This window comes from Canis lupus, chromosome 1 (assembly GCF_011100685.1).
Source record: "Canis lupus familiaris isolate Mischka breed German Shepherd chromosome 1, alternate assembly UU_Cfam_GSD_1.0, whole genome shotgun sequence".
Classification (NCBI taxonomy): Eukaryota; Metazoa; Chordata; class Mammalia; order Carnivora; family Canidae; genus Canis; species Canis lupus.
Genome location: NC_049222.1, coordinates 114,553,463 through 114,571,463, shown reverse-complemented (window position 1 = coordinate 114,571,463; position 18,001 = coordinate 114,553,463). Strand labels below are relative to the sequence as shown.

Sequence of the window (18,001 nt, the reverse complement as noted above, 5' to 3'; positions counted from 1 at the left end):
AAAAACAGGAAGGTCAAGAGTTTGGTGCCTCCTGGAAGCTAGAGGGAGCCAGCAGAAACCTAAGGGAGGACATCGAAGTCAGTGTAGGACATGGTGTGTGTGCTCAGAGGACCCCTGAGGGAGGCATCTGTGGAGGCTGCTGACACATGGGGGCCTCTAGTTCTGGAAGAAAGTGGGGAACTGAAAACAGATGGGGCATCACCTGCAGAGATGGAAGGCGAGACTATGGAAGGTAAAGTGGCCGAGGGGGAGAGTGTCTGCAGGCAGAAGCAGAGTGGGCCCCCTGCTGAACCCTGGGGACTGAAGCCAGTACTTGAGGGTTGAACAAGGAGGAGGGGCTTGCAGAAGATCAGCCAGAGAGGTTGGAGAAAAGCCAGGGGGATGTGATGTGACAGATGCCAAGGGAAGAGCTTTTCCCTAGGGAGGATCAGTGGTGTGAGGTGTTTTGTAGCTGAGGAGTAAAGATTGTGCGTAGAATTAGCAACAAGAGGGCAGCCCTGGTGGTGGCCCACCGGTTTAGCAACGCCTTCATCCTGGGGTGTGATCCTGGAGACCAGGGATCGAGTCCCACATCGGGCTCCCTGCGTGGAGCCTGCTTCTCCCTCTGCCTGTGTCTCTGCCTCCCTCTCTCTCTGTATCTCTCATGAATAAATAAGTAAAATCTTTTTTTTTTTTTTTTTTTTTTTTTTTTTTTTATTTTTTTTATTTATGATAGTCACAGAGAGAGAGAGAGCGCGGCAGAGACACAGGCAGAGGGAGAAGCAGGCTCCATGCACCGGGAGCCCGATGTGGGATTCGATCCCGGGTCTCCAGGATCGCGCCCTGGGCCAAAGGCAGGCGCCAAACCGCTGCGCCACCCAGGGATCCCAAATAAGTAAAATCTTAAAAAAAAAAAAAAAAAAGAATTAGCAACAAGAGGCAGGCAGTAACTTCGGGGAGCAGTGTAGACTGGGATTAGAGATACAAGAATCGTTGCAGAGATGTCCACCAGCCAAGGGAGCGGAAGAGATGGGCTAGGGAATTGTAGGGTGCAGAGAGATGAGGGCCAAGGAGCAAACCTCGTGGAGCTGCAGCATTTACAGGCCAGGTAGAGGAGTCTGACCAGCTCCCGGGTATTGGTTGGGCGGATTGGGGGGATGGCAGTGCTGTCATTGAGATAGGATGGCTGCCAGAGAGGCCTGGCCAGGGCGGAAGGGAGTGTATGCAGAGCACAGGGGGTGATGACTAGCTGGTGTCAGACTTGGGGGTGGGGGACTTGGTGTCTGGATCTGGGGGTGCAGAACCTTGGTGCCTCAACCCTACCTGACTCTCCAGGTAGAGGAAGAGCGGCGGAGTGTAGCAGGCAGTGAGAAGGAGGAAGAGCCGGAGGAGGAAGAGGAGGAGGAAGAGGAGGAAGAATATGATGAGGAAGAGGAAGAAGAAGATGATGACCGGCCTCCCAAGAAACCCCGCCATGGCGGCTTCATTCTGGACGAGGCCGGTATGTCACAGGGCTGGCGAGTGCTGAGCGGAGGCTGGACTTCCACCTTCACTTCTATTTCTTGAACATACTTTAAAAAATTTTTTTTACTTTGGTAAATGTCAAACACACACTGGTGGGATAGTATATGGAAAGTCCACATACTAACCACATAGTGTCAAGAGTAAATAGCTTAGTACCAATCCTGTTTTGCTTTTTCCTACTCACTTCCACTCACTGCTTGATGATGTCAAAGCAAATACCAAATGTAGAATTTTGCTTTGAAATATTTCTGTGTTCCTAAAACATCAGTCCTTTTATTTTTTTTAAGATTTTTATTCATTCATGAGAGACAGAGAGAGGCAGAGACATAGGCAGAGGGAGAAGGAGACTCCATGCAGGGAGCCTGATGTGGGACTCGATCCTGGGACTCCAGGATTGTGCCCTGAGCCAAAGACAGATGTCCAGCTGCTGAGCCACCCAGGCGTCCCTATCAGTCCTTTTAAAATAAATACACAGTTATAATACCATTATCATTTCTTAAAGACCTGAAGTCTGTGCTCGTCGTGAAAACCTCTGATGACCTAGATGTAGGCAGCATGGGAGTGGAGGCCGACAGGCCTGGATTCCTTTGGCCTGGCTCTGCTCTCTTCCCTGTGTGGCTCTGGGTGAGTTGCTGTTCATCTCTCAGAGCCCCTTTTCCCCTCTCTACCAGGGAACAAACAGTCCTTCCTAATCCAGCAGGGATATTTGAGGATTTGGGGGGGGCCAAGCAAGTAAAGCACATCAAGTAATGGCAACCCAGAGTGAAATCCCCAGCCTAGAAGCCCCTCAGAAAAGGTGGTTATCTATTAACAGTATAAGGCTCACATTATATTTACTGATCTGTAAACTTTTTTTTTTTTTACTTTCAGCGATTGTGCAGGTAGATATAACATAGATAAGTTAAATAAGTTAATTCATTTAAAGTTTTCTGATCAAAAAAAAAATAAAGTTTTCTGATCAACTTTTGGCACCTCAGTGCTCTATAAACTTTAGCTACTGTCATCATCATCATCATCATCTTGAAAATACCCATTTTTCCCCCAGTGGCTACATGGTAGTATTTTCTCCAGAATCTGTTTTATTTAACCAATCTCTTCTTAGACATTGAAGTTTGTGTTTTTCATTATTACGAGCAACACTGCTGGGGAACACCTTTCTATGTGTTTAGACGTAGACACAACTTATTACCTGAACCAGGGGTTCTTTTTTTTTTTTTTTTTTAAGATTTTATTTATTTATTCATGAGAAACACAGAGAAAGAGGCAGAGACATAGGCAGAGGGAGTAGCAGTCTCCCTACAGGGAGCCTGATAGGGGACTCGATCCCAGGACCCCGGGATCACGCCTTGAGCTGAAGGCAGACGCTCTACTGCTGAGCCACCCAGACGTCCCTGGACCAGGGGATCTTTTTTTTTTTTTTTAATTTTTTTTTAAATTTTTTTATTTATTTATGATAGTCACAGAGAGAGAGAGAGAGAGAGAGAGGCGCAGAGACACAGGCAGAGGGAGAAGCAGACTCCATGCACCGGGAGCCCGACGTGGGATTCGATCCCGGGTCTCCAGGATCGCGCCCTGGGCCAAAGGCAGGCGCCAAACCGCTGCGCCACCCAGGGATCCCTGGACCAGGGGATCTTAACCTCTTTTGTATTGCGGCTCCTTTGGCAATCTGAAGTCTGCAGACCCCTTCCTAGAATTATGCTCTGAAATGCTTAACAGAAAAATAGCATAGGATTCCAAAGAGAACATTTCTACTGAAATACAGTACCTAAATATTCGCAGAATGTTTGGGTTTCATCATGAATGTGTTAAAATAACAAGGTTTAGTGGAGGGTCTGATAAGAATCTAATTTTGAAGTAACAATGGATGCAAGTGACATCTTGAAATATCTGTAGCTGTACGTGAAAATATCTGAATTTGCTGTTAACATTGTCGTGATTTATTTCCACTGCTCGTAATTGACATAAATACATTTTCTTTAGAGATTAGAGAAGATGTATTTTATCTAACCTGGCCCCTGAAGATTTTCTACATGGTAAATCTCTATAAGTCAAACTGCTGGGCAAAGGGGATGTATATGTTTTTAAAACCTTTTGATGTCTGTGTCCAGATATTGGCCCCCATCTGTGAGAGTCCTTGTTCCCCACGCCCATGTAAAGTAGAACTTTTTTTTCAAAGATTTTATTCATTTATTTAAGGGAGGGGCAGAGAGAAAAGGAGAAGCAGACTCCCCGCTGAGCAGTGAGCCCATTTGGGGTTAGATCCCAGGATCTTGAGACCATGACCTGCAGATGACAGATGCTTAACTGACTGAGCCACCTAGGCACCCCACGTAAGGAGAACAACTTGGAATGCCAGCCACCATTTTCTTGGGAGAAGATTGGGGAGCAGAGGGGCAGGAAATGCTTGAAACACTCCTGGTCCCCCCTTAAAGGCTGAGGGGAGGGAGTCCTTTCTTTGAGAAGAAATCTTAGGTAGCTGATGGGCCCAGATCGAGAAAAGGGATAACATGCTGTGTGACACAGACACGGACTACTAGGGACAATCATGTTTCGGTGGGGGGAGTGGCATTGGGCACTGCCCATGGTAAGGTGTGTGGCAGTGCCCATTGACGTTTAACAGGCAGGGACCCTTCGATCCAGCAATTCTTTTTTTTTAGGAATTCACCAGACAATTAAACTCGCACAGGTGCAGAAAGATATGAGGCCAAAGATAGTTGCCGCAGTCCTGTTTGCAGTTGTAAATGTCTGGTGACCTAAATGTCCGTTGATGGTAAGGGCCTGGTAAAATGTGTTATGGGGCAGATCATCAGCAAATGTGGCATATTCTCCTATGGAAGAGCCCCAGGCTGGTATGATTGCTTAGAAAAAAGAGGAAAGTACCCAACAGTGTGTTAAAAAGTTGCATTGGGGCAGGTAGTGGTGGGGGATTTAGATGCATCTTTTCTATATGCACAGATGATTTCTAGGCAGGAAACTGGTCACAGAGTTGCCTCTGGGGAAGGGGACTGAGCTAGTGGGAGCTAGATGGGAGGGAAACTTCATTGCACACATACATCCTCTGCTTTGGATTCTTTTTTTTTTAAATATAATTTTTTTAAATTTTTATTTGTTTATGATAGTCAGAGAGAGAGAGAGAGAGGCAGAGACATAGGCAGAGGGAGAAGCAGGCTCCATGCACCGGGAGCCTGATGTGGGATTCGATCCCGGGTCTCCAGGATCGCGCCCTGGGCCAAAGGCAGGCGCCAAACCGCTGCGCCACCCAGGGATCCCTGGATTCTTTTATCATGTGGGGGTATCACTCTTCAGCTTTTAGCATAAAATTCGCTATGTATGAAAGAGTATGAGTATCTTAGTGAAGAGGTTTGGTGCATGAGCCCTGGAGCTAGCCTGTTTCTCAGGGACCAGTTGAGAGTCTTTGGGCCAGTTAGGTCACTTCTCTGGGCCTCAGAGCCATCACTGTAAAAATCAGAACGGTGGTGGTACCTCCTTCAGAGTCGCCCAGAGGATTCAGCTGGGACTCGGTGGCACGTACTCACAACAGAGCAGTGTGCACAGGACACTAAGTGTCAGTGTTACAAATGTAAGGGGAAGATAACAAAACCAATAGACTGTAAATCCTGTCTTTAAAAAAACATATAATGGTCTTGATAGCTTGGAGGAAATTTTTGTGCTTATTTTGATCTGATATATATATATATATTTTTAAGTTTAGTTTATTTTTTTTTGTAATCTCTACACCCAGCACGAGATTTGAACCAATCTCATGGTTCAAACCCCAAGATCAAGAGTCACATGCTGTACAGACTCTGCCAGGCTGGTGTCCCTGATCTGATTTTTTTTTTTAAGATTTTATTTATTTATTCATGAGAAACACAGAGAGAGGCAGAGACACAGGCAGAGGGAGAAGCAGGCTACTTGCAGGGAGCCCAATGTGGGACTCGATCCCAGAACTCCAGGATCACGCTCTAAGCCGAAGGCAGACACTCAACCACTGAGCCACCCAGGCATCCCCCGATATGATTTTTTAAATGGACTTATGGGTGGGGTTGAGGGAGGGATGGCTTTTAGAGCCAGATGGAGGTGGAGCTGCATGGAAAACCTAATACTGTGGCTTGAAGCAGCTTGGTGGCATAGAGCAAGAGCCTCACCTATGCAGGCCTCTGTCATGATCTGCAGGGTAGGTGGTTGTCTTGCCAATCTCCCAGTGATGTCTCCCAGGAGCCACTGTTCTGAGGTTGCCTTTGCTGCACCCACCTCCCTGACTACTTGGCTTTTCTGTTGCAGATGTGGATGATGAGTATGAGGATGAGGACCAGTGGGAGGACGGAGCAGAGGACATTCTAGAGAAAGGTGTGTGGGGGCCCCACCTCTGCAAGACCACTTTGGGGTGTGACCAATGGTCTTGAGAGCCCATTCCCCACCCCATGCCCTGCACCACCCCCACCCCCCACCCTCCTCACCTCGCTTCTTTCTGTCGTTGCCAGAGAGACCAGCTCTGTACCCTTTTCCTTTTAGGCCCATGAGTTGGGGGGTGGGGGCTGTGGGTGGTGGGTGTGGTGGGAAGAGGACTCTGGGATCCCAGGGCCCCAGTGAATCCCCTTCTAGGGGTTGTAGGGGGGTGGGCTCTGTCCCGAGATACCCCCCACTTCCTGGGCCAGTGACCCTACTTCCCTGTTATTTTCCGTTTTGTGCGCCTCATACATTTCGGCTTCTCCCCCAACCACCTGATGCCTGGCCTTTACTTTTGATTTTCAACCTTCCTGTGTCCCTCCCTTCCCCTTCCCCCAACCCATTGGTTGATTTCGCTGCTATAATTTGGCTCATACTTTGTCTGCCCTCGCCCACCACCACCACCACCACCACCACCACCACCACCTCCTCTTCCTCCAAGTAGAAGAGATTGAAGGTAAGAGTCTGAAAACTGTGAGTCCCCGACCCTCCTCCCATATCCTGACATCTCCTTCCTGCCCACAGCACCCTCCCTAACCCCTGACCCCCAACTAGCCCTGGGGGCTCTGACTCATATAGGATCCAGAATCAGAGAGTCCTGAGGCCAGGTCTCCAGCCATTGGCCTGGGAAAGTGTGTATGTGTTTGTGCGTGTGTGTGAGCATTGTGGGTGGCAGGGATAGGTGGAGTGAGATGGAGTTAAGGGCATACTTAGTGGTTGTGAGATGGGGAATGGCTGGATGCCCCCACCTGTTGGGCCCTGTCCCCAAGTCTTTTTCGTGAGAAGCAGGATGCTTAGCAGGACAGAGTAGAGGGTGAGGGTTGGGGGTTCCTAAGTGAGGTGTCTCCTGCCCCAGGGCCCAGCTCCGGCCCTCTCAGCCCCTATCACTTTCTCCAGATCCCTGCCCTTCACCTCCCTGTATTCACCCCATTTGCACATTTTTCTGCAGCTTCCAATATCGATAATGTTGTCTTGGATGAAGACCGTTCTGGGGCTCGCCGCCTACAAAACCTCTGGAGGTAAGCAGGGAGGCAAAAGGGTGAGATTGGCTCCCAGGGGAGATCTGGGGGCAGGTCAGCCCACCCTCCTCTCCAGCCTTTCATTCATGTTCACTTTCCCCCTTCACATCCCAGGGACCAGCGAGAGGAAGAACTGGGCGAGTATTACATGAAGAAATATGCCAAGTCGTCTGTGGGAGAGACGTAAGGGCATGGAGTGGGGACAGGTGGTCCCTTTTCGGGAAGGGTCAAGGCTCTGACAGAGCATCACCCCCCTTTCCAACTGCTCTCCCCTCTCCAGGGTATATGGAGGATCCGATGAGCTCTCAGATGACATCACCCAGCAGCAGCTGCTCCCAGGAGTCAAGTAAGGGAGGGGTGGGATGGGCAGGCTGAGATGGGGGAAATTTTGTATTGAGAGTGGGGACATGTACCTAGGCAGACCCAGAGTGCTGGATGATGGGGACTAGTGGCAGGTTGGCACTTGCCCTCTTTCCCCTGCTTATGGATGGCAGGATGGAGAAGGGGGCATAGAGGGAGGGGAAGAAAGATGGGTGTGGTGTTTCAGGTCTCGTGATGAGGCCATTTCACTGAAGGGGTTCCTTTTCCTCTCCTGTCTAGGGATCCAAATCTGTGGACTGTCAAATGTAAGGTGTGTACTCTGGGTAGCAGGAGGCTGGGGGAGGTGGCCTTGTCCGGGAGAGCTTGCCATCTTTCTATCCTGGGTCTCCTGGGCCTGTGAGTCTCTGCCTCTTCATCCCCCACCTCCCAGCCCCCTTCCCCCCTCTCCGCCTGTCACTCACTGTGTCTCACCCGGTCTGTCCTGCTGCCCACCCTCTTGCTCTGGACTTCATCTCTCTTGCTCCTCTCTCTCTTTCTTCTATTTTATCTTTCTTGCCTGATGACTCTGTCTGCCTTGCTGCTGTCTCCTATCCCCTTTACTGTGTCCATGTTTCCTGTCGTCATCTCTCTGAAGTCTGTGTCTCTTCTTCCAGATTGGGGAGGAAAGGGCCACAGCCATTTCCTTGATGCGCAAGTTCATTGCCTACCAGTTCACAGACACGGTAAGTTGGGTAGGCAGGTAGCTTGGAAAAGAGAGTGAAGCCCAGAGGGAAGGACAGTATAGATCCAAGGGTACCAGGTACCCTTGCAGCCAGGAGCAGTGCCCGTAAAGTGAGCTGCTTTAGCTGGAAAATTGACCCCTCCCTGGATTTGAAAGGCTCTTCAGTGCCTGACAGAGGTACCGTCTTCACTTTTTTTGCCCTTCTGGTAGGGCTCACCAGCCCATGTAGCCCCCCAGAAGCCAGCCTTGTTAGCTTCCTGAGCCTTTTCTGCCTGTTCCCAACCCTGTTCACTCACAGCACACAAAACAGGAAGATGCTGCATTAGGTTCTCAGATCTCTCTTTAAATTCTTGGAGTTTAAAAATTAATTAATTAATTAATTAATTAATTCTTGGAGTTGGAATCCTGCCCCTGCTGCGTCCTAGCCCTGTGACTTAGATCAAGCCACTCCCCGTTTCTAGGCACCTTGCTTGCCCTTCAGCATCATTAGGATTAAGTAGCTTTGGACATGTCCAGCTTTCCGCTGGGACTTGTCCTGCAGCTTGTGTTCAGTAAGTATAGTTATTGTCAGAGATGTAATTGTCAGTTTTGGAACAGGGGCAAACCCTACAAAGGGTATACTCCAAATTCACGAAACATGGGGGCGGGGGGTGGCTACTACCAACCCTTTGCTGGCTGGTGATTTTCTCACTTACTATGATCCATGTTGGGCCAAATGCATTGTTTTTACTTGCTGAAGCAGTGGGTGTATGTCACTGGGACTAAGTGGATAGTTTGACCTGATTTGCAGGTCATTTTAAGTGTGCTCAAACCTCGATCGTGCATCCTAGGCAAAATTCCAGTGACCATTTGAGTCATGACTGATTATTGTTTTTGTTTTTGATGACCAAAGAAGTATATGTGTGTTGGAGAAGGCCACATCTCCATCCCTGAGTCCCAGTTTTCAAAAGAAATTACTGTTGGTGTGTGTCTTTCCAGGTCATCTTCTCTGCAAGTCAAGAAATGTCAGTTTTTGGGGGTGTTTTTTGTTTGTTTTGTTTTGTTTGTGTAAAACAATATTATGTAGTGTATGTATTATTCTGTAGTGAGCGTTTTCTCAATACCTTAAGTATCTTTGTATGCCCAGTAAATATAAGGCTGTTTCTTTTTTCCACTATTACAAGCAATGCTGAAACAATATAGTTGTTTTTTGTTTTTTTTCGATTGTGATATAATTTCCGTACCATAAAATTCAGGGTCATGGTGTATGATCTTATGTGTTGCTAGATCCAATTATGCTTTTTTATTAAAAATATTTGTATCCAAGGCCACTTGGGTGGCTCAGTCAGTTAAGCATCTGACTCTTGGTTTTGACTCAGGTCATGATCTCAGGGTGCTGAGATCGAGTCCTGCATAGGGCTCCCTGCTGTTCCCCCTGCTTGTGAGGTGTGTCTCTCTCTCTCTCAAATAACATCTTTGGGGAAAAAAAAAAAGATACTTGCATCCACATTTGATACTGTTTTTGGTATCAAGTTAATAGTAGATTCAAGGGATGAGATGGAAAATATTCCTCCTTCTAAAAAGAGTCTGTGGAGGAACAATATTATTAAAATGTTGGATAGAATTCACCAGTGAAGCTATCTAGTCCTGGCTGTTTGTGATAGGCTGGTGATTTTCTGTTTGTGTGCATGTAGAAATTTTTCAATTAGAAAAAAAAAGTTTTCAATTAGTTATTCAATATCTTTACTTCTTAGTAGGTCTATTCAGATTTTCTATTTCTTTTTTCAGTTTTTTTTTTTTTTTTTTTAAGATTTTATTTATTTATTCATGAGAGACACAGAGACAGGCAGAGACAGGCAGAGGGAGGAGAAGCAGGCTCCACACAGGAGCCCTATGTGGGACTCGATCCTGGAGCTCTAGGATCACAACATGAGCCAAAGGCAGACACTCGGGTGGGAGTGAATGGGTGACGGGCACTGGGTGTTATTCTGTATGTTAGTAAATTGAACACCAATAAAAAATAAATTAAAAAAAAAAAAAAAACAAAGGCAGACACTCAACCAGTGAGCCCCCCAGGGCGTCCTAGATTTTCTGTTTCTTTTTGAGTCAGTTTTGGTAGTGCATGTCTTTTTGCGGAAAACATTCATTTCATTGAGGATATCTAATCTCTTGGTGTGATTATGTACACTTGCTCATGTACATAGTAGCATAGTATTGCTTCATTATCCTGTAAAGTTGGTGGTGATGTCCTTTCTTCCATTCCTGGTTTTACTCATTTCAGTCTTGAGTAGCTTGAGTCTTGTCTTTTTCTTGGTCAGTCTGGCTACAGGTGTGTCAAATTTGTTAGTCTTTTCAAAGAACCAGCTTTTGGTTTTGATGGACTTCTCAATTTTTCTTTTTTTTTTTTTTTTTTTTTAATTTTTATTTATTTTTTTATGATAGTCACAGAGAGAGAGAGAGAGGCAGAGACACAGGCAGAGGGAGAAGCAGGCTCCATGCACCGGGAGCCTGACGTGGGACTCGATCCCGGGTCTCCAGGATCGCGCCCTGGGCCAAAGGCAGGCGCCAAACCACTGCGCCACCCAGGGATCCCTCAATTTTTCTTTTATGTCTTTTATTTATTTCCATTCTGATGCTTGTTATTTCTTTTTTTTTTTTTTTTTCTGCTTGCTTGGTGTTTAGTTTTCTTTCCCTTTTCTTTCTTTTTTTCTTTTTCTTTTTCTTTTTTTTTTTTTTTTTAAGAGTGGAGAGAGGCAGAGGGACAGGGAGCAAAAGAATCCCAAGCAGGCTCAATGCCCAGCTTGGAGCCTGACATGGGGCTCAGTCCTACAACCCTGAGATCATATGAGCTGAAATCAAGAGTTGGGATGCTTAATAAACTGAGCCACCCAGGCACCCCTCCTTTTCTAGTTTCTTAAAGGTGGAAGGTTAGGTTATTGATGTGAGACTTTTTTTCTTTTTTACAGGTGTAAATTTACCTCTAAGCACAGCTCTCTCATATCCCTTAAGGTTTAGTGTTTTTGTTTTCATTCAAGATACTTTTTTTAAGATTTTATTTTAATAAAAAATCTTAAAATCTTTTAAGATTTTATTTATTTGGTAGAGAGAGAGAGAGCACACATAAGTAGGCAGAGAGGCAGGCAGAGGTAGAGGGAGAAACAAGCTCCTTGCTGAGCAGAGAGTCTGATGTGGGGCTTGATCCCAGGACCCTGAGATCATGACCTGAGCTGAAGGTAGACATTTAACCAACTGAGCCACCCAGGCACCCCTCAAAATACTTTCTAATATCCCTTGTAATTCTTTTTTTTTTTTAAAAATATTTTTAAGTAATCTCTGTACCCAAGGTAGGGCTTGAACTCCATAACCATGAGATCAAGAGTCATATGCTCCACCCACTGAGCCGGCCAAGCACCCTGTAATTCTTAATTTAAATCCATTGGTTACTTAGGAGTGTATTTCCACATAGTTGTGAATTTTCTAAATCTTTACTGATTTCTAATTTCACTTCTATGTGGTTGGAGGATATATCTCATATGATTTCAATTCTTTTACATTTATTGAGACTTACTTTAATGGGCTAACAATATGGTTTATTCTGGAGAATGTTAAGTATACCCTAAGAATGTGCTGCATTCCACTACTGTTCAACAGAATTGTATCTGTAGATGTGTGTGAGGTCTAGTCGGTATACAGGATTGTTTAAGTGCTGTTTCCTTGTTCATCTCCTGTTTAGTTCTGCCTGTTGTTGAAAGTGGGGTGTTGTCCCCAGTTATTATTGGTGAACTATCAATTTCTCCTTTTATTTCTGTTGCTTTTTGCCTTGTGTATTTTGAGGTTCTATTGTTAAGTTCATATAGGTTTGCACTTCTTGTATCTTCTTGGATGATTGAACTTTACCAGTATAAGACATTCTTGTTTGTCTCTGGTAACACCTTTTGTCTTAAAGTGTGTTCTGTTTGCTATTAGTATAGTCATTTCAGTTCTCTTCCATCCAGTTCTTTTTTATACATGGTATGTGTTGTTTACCTTTCTTTTATTTTTTTTTTTCCCTTTTTTGGGGGGGCAAGGGGATGTGTGAGCAGGAGCAGGATGGGAGGGGCAGAGGAAGAGAGAACCTTAAGCAGGCTACACACCCAGCTTAGAGTCCAACATGGGGCTCCATCTCACAACCCTGAAATCGTGACCTGAACTGAAATCAAGTTTTGGATGCTTAACTGACTGAGCCACCCAGGAGCACCTCTGTTGGTTTCCTTTCTACATCACTATGTGTAGATTCATTATTTTTTTTAAGTGTTACATTATATTTCGTGGAATGGTTATGCTATAGTTTAACAAATCCCTCTTGGGGGCATTTAAAAATTTCCAGTCTTGTTTGTTTGCCGTAATCAATAACTGCAGTGGACATCCTTGTGTCCGGGTCATTTCACACACATTTCTGTTGGATAAATTCCTGGGAGAGAGTGCTGTAGTGGCAGCTGTTACTGTTCATGTTACTTGTGTCTCACTGTCTCCTGCTACTGGGTCGGTCCTACAGCCCCTGCAGATTAAGTCAGTGGTGGCACCAGAGCACGTGAAGGGTTATATCTACGTGGAGGCCTATAAGCAGACACATGTGAAGCAGGCCATTGAAGGTGTAGGCAACCTGCGGCTTGGCTACTGGAACCAGCAGATGGTGCCCATCAAGGAGATGACAGATGTTCTCAAAGTCGTGAAGGAGGTGGCCAACCTGAAGCCAAAATCCTGGGTCCGCCTGAAGAGGGGCATCTATAAGGACGACATCGCCCAGGTGCCAGGGGTGGGGGTGGGGCTGGGTAACTGAGGGGCTAAGGCTCGCTTTTACACTCCTGCTCCCCTCTTTTGTCCCCTTCCTTTTCCTTTGGTCATTCCCAGCCCCTACCTGGTGCACAGCAGACCTCCACTCAGGTTAGGTGATGCAGAGCTTAGATTTTATTGGGAACACATAGGAAATAGATGACCATCTTCTGTGCATGTTCAAAGCATGCTGAGTAAAAATCTGAAGGAGGTAAGGGAGGGAGCCTTGTGGAATTCTTGGGGAAGAGTGTTGCAGCAGAAGGAACAGCATGTGAATAGGGCTGCCCTGGCCGAAGCAGAGTGCTCAAGGGTGAGAGTGGTAGGAGGTGGGCTCAAGGAGGGAACTGTGCTTGTGGCCCATCCTAGGGCTTTAGCTTCTACTGGAGATGGAGGGACATAGCCTGACTTGGAATTTAATAGGATTACTCTGGTAGTTTCATTGAGAATCGATTCCTGTTCTCAAGCAGGGGCAGTATTGTCCGGCAGGGGACTTTTCTTGGTTGTGTCAACTGAGGGGGGTAGTTACTAGCATCTAGTGGATAGAAGCCAGGGTTGCTGCTAACGTCCTCCAATGTAGGGAAGAGCCCCCACAACAAAGAATTAGCTGGCTGTCAAACCCTGGACTGCACCAGATGGGGCTATAGAAGCACAGAGACCAGTGAGGAGACTGCCACCATAGTCCTGGGAGCAGGTTATGGTGGGACAGGCCCTGAGTTGCAGTTGAGAGGAGCAGGGAGAGGTCAGATTTTCTGAAGACAGAGCTGACAGGAGTTGTTAGGACACTGGAGATGGACGGGAGAGTAAGAAGTGAGTTCAGAACGACTCCCAGGCTGTGTGCCAGTGCAGAAGGAATGATGGAATGGGAGAAGACTAGAAGAGGAGCAGGATTGGGGGTAACCAGGAGGTTAGTTGTGGTTGTACTAGCTTTGAGGGGCCTTTTATTTCTTTTTATTTTTTTAAGGATTTTATTTATTCATAAGAGACACACAGAGGCAGAGACATAGGCAGAGGGAGAAGCAGCCTCCCTGCAGGGAGCCCAATGCAGGCCTAATCCCAGGACCCCAAGACAGACGCTCAACCACTGAGCCACCCAGGCGTCCCTGAGGGGCCTTTTAGACATCCAAGTAGATACGTCAAGCAGGCACTGGGTAATCTGCTTCAGAATTGAGGGGAGAGAGGCTACAGAGAATGGGGAATTGTCAGCAGTCCAGTTTCTTCCCCATCATCCCCTCCTGCCCTTCTATGTCTAGGGCCAGAGCCCTCCTGACCACCTCCCTCCCTTCAGGTGGATTATGTGGAACCCAGCCAAAACACGATCTCCTTGAAGATGATCCCCCGCATTGATTACGACCGCATCAAGGCCCGCATGAGCTTGGTACCAGGGGGACACACTGTGGCTCATGGGTGGGGAGGATGCTCCATCCTGCTGGGGGCTGAGTGCTCCTCCTTCACCCTTCCCACCCATGCCCCCTCTCCTCCACAGAAAGACTGGTTTGCTAAAAGGAAGAAGTTTAAGCGGCCTCCCCAGAGGCTGTTTGACGCCGAGAAGATCAGGTAAGTGTCCTTGGGGCCTGGCTGGGCAGAGTTCCCTGAGCTGTGATGCAGAGTGCACCTTTGCAGGTTCCCCCAAGGGAATGGGCCCCCTGACCCATCTGTGGTTTATTTTGTGAGTGGTCAGCTTGGGAGCATTGCCTCAGCCAATTTAACATCCCTGGGCCTCTGGCTCCTGTGCTATAAACATCCACAGTAATGATCCCTGCCTCTTGGGATTGTCGTAAGAATCAGATGAGTTACAGAGCACGTGTACCCAGAATAGCACTTGGCTTCAGTATCACATGCTAAAATGGGGTTTCTCAGCCTGGCAGGCTTTGTAAGGTCTCTTTCCCTGACCTTCTGATCCCTGGACAGCAGAGATGAGGCCACAGAGCCCTTCCTCGTCAGGATGTATCCCTCGCCCTCCCCAGCTGGAGGAAGCTTTGGAGCAGCGCAGTGACCCCAGTGTTCCAGGGCTAGCCAGAGGGCTCCTGATGGGGAGGGAGGGAGAGGAGGAGCTGGAGGAATGAGAGCCGCACTGACCCTTTCCCACTGTCCTGTTCTGGAACCCCTCGTGAGCCACCAGATGGTTTTTCATTCTGTTAAGGGGATTATGGAACATCTTTTGAGCTGCATCCCAGGACTTGGCTAATACGTCACATGCCTAAATTGGACCTACTTACTTACCCCTCTGCTGTCCCACCTGATCGGACCTCCTTTTCCTGAGCACCCTGACATGGCCTGCAGAACTGGCTTGGGCCTCTACCAAACTCAGTATTCAAACAAGAAGAGGGTTGAGTGAGTGGCAGGAGGAGCTCGGCCTGCTCCCCCACACTCCCTATTTTGGGAGTGGGGCAGGCTTTCCCTCCTCATTCTAGAAGCGTGGGCAGAAACTGAGTGTCCCCACCCCACATGCAGGGCCAGGAAAATTAAGGCATAGGCTTGGGAGTCTCATCCCCCGCCTTTAAATCCTGACTCAGACCACCCTTGCCATGAGGTGTACCCCAAGCGAGCCTCACTCTCTCATTTCCCTGGGAAATGTGGATCATGTTAGTGAAGAGTCTACAAGGTATGTGGCCAGGTGCAGGCGGAGTGCTCCAGGCATGTTAACCAATAGCACCGTCCAGTACTTGGTCCAGCTAGTATTCTCCGAGTGCCTCTGGTGTGCGTGTGAGGTGTTGCTCTAGGGGAAAGATCAGTGAATGAAAAATGTTAAAGGTCTGCCCTTCAGGAGATGTATCAAACAGTAACTCATCAGAGGGTAAGGTGTACTGTGCTGAACAGTCATGTAGGGAGAGGGCAGCAGAGTGCAGGGAGGAGCCCTTGGGCTTGGGACAGGTCACTCGATGGGATGGGATGGGATGGGATGGGATGGGACGGGACAGCCATCCTGCAATCCTCTCCCTGCTCTGCTGTGTCTGCCAGTAGAGGAGCCTGAGACTCAGCAAGATTCTCTTCTTAATCTCCCTTGCAATCTTCTCTCCCCCACAAAATCCCAGGTCCCTGGGTGGTGATGTTGCCTCTGATGGTGACTTCCTCATCTTCGAGGGGAACCGTTACAGCCGGAAGGGTTTTCTCTTCAAGAGCTTTGCTATGTCTGCTGTGGTGAGGGTCCCAGAGGGCATCTTGCTTACCATGGTGGGGTGCAGGGAGGCCAAGTCCAGGTCCCAGAGCAGTGGGTTATCTGGGTCTCTCCTGCTTAATCTGCTAAGCCGTTAGTGTAGGAGTGTCCCTGGGGAAATAAATCTCACCATCTCACTAGCCCGCATGGCTGGGCTGTGACACTGACCTTCGTCTACTTCCTCCTCTTCCCTTTGTCTCTTGGGGCTCAGATCACAGAGGGTGTGAAGCCAACGCTCTCCGAGCTGGAGAAGTTTGAGGACCAGCCAGAGGGCATTGACCTTGAGGTGGTGACCGAGAGCACAGGTACTTGGTCCCTGTCAGTAGCTCAGGCCTCCAGAGGACGGGGTGGCTTGTGGCAGGCAGCCCTCACATCAACCCGGCATCTGTCCCTGCAGGGAAGGAGCGGGAACACAACTTCCAACCTGGGGACAATGTGGAGGTGTGTGAGGGTGAGCTCATCAACCTGCAGGGCAAGATCCTCAGCGTGGATGGCAACAAGATCACCATCATGCCCAAGCACGAGGACCTCAAGGTAGGTACCACACGGCCCATATGTGCGTATTGGGTTGAGAGCATGGTGTCATCATAGCATAATCTAAGCTGGCTGCCTGGTTTTAGTTTGCTTTAAGGGTGTGGGTGTCTGTGTCTGTCTGTCTGTTTTGAGAGTTTGTCCAGGCTAGCATGATGTGTCTGGGGTGAGGCTTTCTCTGGCTAGGTCTGAGGAAGTGTTTAGTCTGTGTCGTATGTTTTGGGGGTAGGCTTTCTGTGTGTGGAGTAAAGGGGTATCCAGGCTGATTTCCTGAGTCTGAGGTGAGCTGTCTCTAGGGCAGTCTGAGGGTTGTGCAAGGAGTCTGTGATTGGGTAGTGTAAGTCTGGAGTGGGTTTTGGCAAGGTCTTTTCTGAGAATATGAGCGGCTTCTGGAGATGGGGAAGCAGGTGGGCCATAGTAGCTTTTCTTGACCTGCTCAGTGTCCCCATACCCAATCCCCAGGACATGCTGGAGTTCCCGGCCCAGGAGCTCCGGAAGTACTTTAAAATGGGGGACCACGTGAAGGTGATTGCTGGTCGATTTGAGGGTGACACAGGCCTCATTGTGCGAGTGGAGGAGAACTTTGTTATCCTCTTCTCTGACCTCACCATGCACGAGGTAAGTGGGGGACTGGGGTCGAGGTGGAACGTGCCTAATGAGACCCAGGCTAAAGAGCCACTTGGACCCTGCTTCACCCTTTCCTGTTTCCCACAGCTGAAGGTGCTCCCCCGGGACCTGCAGCTCTGCTCAGAGACGGCGTCGGGTGTGGATGTGGGGGGCCAGCATGAGTGGGGGGAGCTGGTGCAGCTGGACCCCCAGACCGTGGGTGTCATCGTGCGACTGGAGCGAGAGACCTTCCAGGTGTGTGTGTGTTGTACTCAGTGGTGGGGCCTGCCTTCCTTCCTCTCCCTTGAGCTCCTCATCCTAGGGAGGTGGCAGATCGTGGTGGCTAAGATCCACACTGCTCTGAGTGGCAGATCTGACTCTGTCAGCCGTGGCTGGCTGTGTGGTGTTGGGCAGGTGGCATGTCATTACCCTCTCTGTACTTGTTTCATACCCTGTAAAATGGAGATATCGGTATCATGTATTTCGTTGAAGCCCTGAGATCAAATATTGTAAACACAGGTGCTTGCTCAAGGGCTGGGGGCTGCAGGTGCTCTCCTTTCCTCCATCTCTTCCCAGTGGACGTGGGAGTCAGAGTCCTAATGCTTAGGACCCTGGACTCTGGATTCATATCTTGGTCCTATTGCTCCATGCTGTATGACCCTGGGCTCGTGACTTGCCCTCTCTGGGCCTGAGATCTGCCCCCCCGCCCCCTTGTAAAATGGGAATCATGACCACATCCATCTCAGAGGGAAGTTTTGAGGCTTCAGTGAAATGTTGTGTGAAGAATTTAGTACATGACCTGGCACACAGAGATGGGTAAAAATTATGTTAATATTTACTCCTTTACCCATTTTTCAGGTCTCTGATGGAGTGTCTTCCCAAAAGTGTTTTGAAATGATTGGGAAC

The 18,001-nt window shown here is 48.2% G+C and overlaps 1 protein-coding gene across 5 annotated transcripts in view; it reads left to right on the top strand.

Annotated features, from left to right (window-relative positions):
• The window catches only part of SUPT5H (SPT5 homolog, DSIF elongation factor subunit), a 29,264-nt gene that overhangs the window by 4,602 nt on the left and 6,661 nt on the right, over positions 1–18,001 (top strand). For 4 of the 5 annotated variants that reach the window (XM_038528910.1, XM_038528911.1, XM_038528913.1 and 1 more), the window contains exons 3-18: positions 1,315–1,480; positions 5,788–5,853; positions 6,398–6,409; positions 6,902–6,971; positions 7,086–7,154; positions 7,252–7,317; positions 7,572–7,602; positions 7,946–8,014; positions 12,527–12,778; positions 14,090–14,179; positions 14,288–14,358; positions 15,837–15,942; positions 16,170–16,263; positions 16,356–16,492; positions 16,952–17,107; positions 17,204–17,350. In XM_038528910.1, the coding sequence (XP_038384838.1) occupies positions 1,315–1,480; positions 5,788–5,853; positions 6,398–6,409; positions 6,902–6,971; positions 7,086–7,154; positions 7,252–7,317; positions 7,572–7,602; positions 7,946–8,014; positions 12,527–12,778; positions 14,090–14,179; positions 14,288–14,358; positions 15,837–15,942; positions 16,170–16,263; positions 16,356–16,492; positions 16,952–17,107; positions 17,204–17,350 (1,602 nt within the window). The remainder of the gene's footprint in view (positions 1–1,314; positions 1,481–5,787; positions 5,854–6,397; positions 6,410–6,901; positions 6,972–7,085; positions 7,155–7,251; positions 7,318–7,571; positions 7,603–7,945; positions 8,015–12,526; positions 12,779–14,089; positions 14,180–14,287; positions 14,359–15,836; positions 15,943–16,169; positions 16,264–16,355; positions 16,493–16,951; positions 17,108–17,203; positions 17,351–18,001) is intronic. The other variant, XM_038528914.1, reaches the window with a different exon arrangement.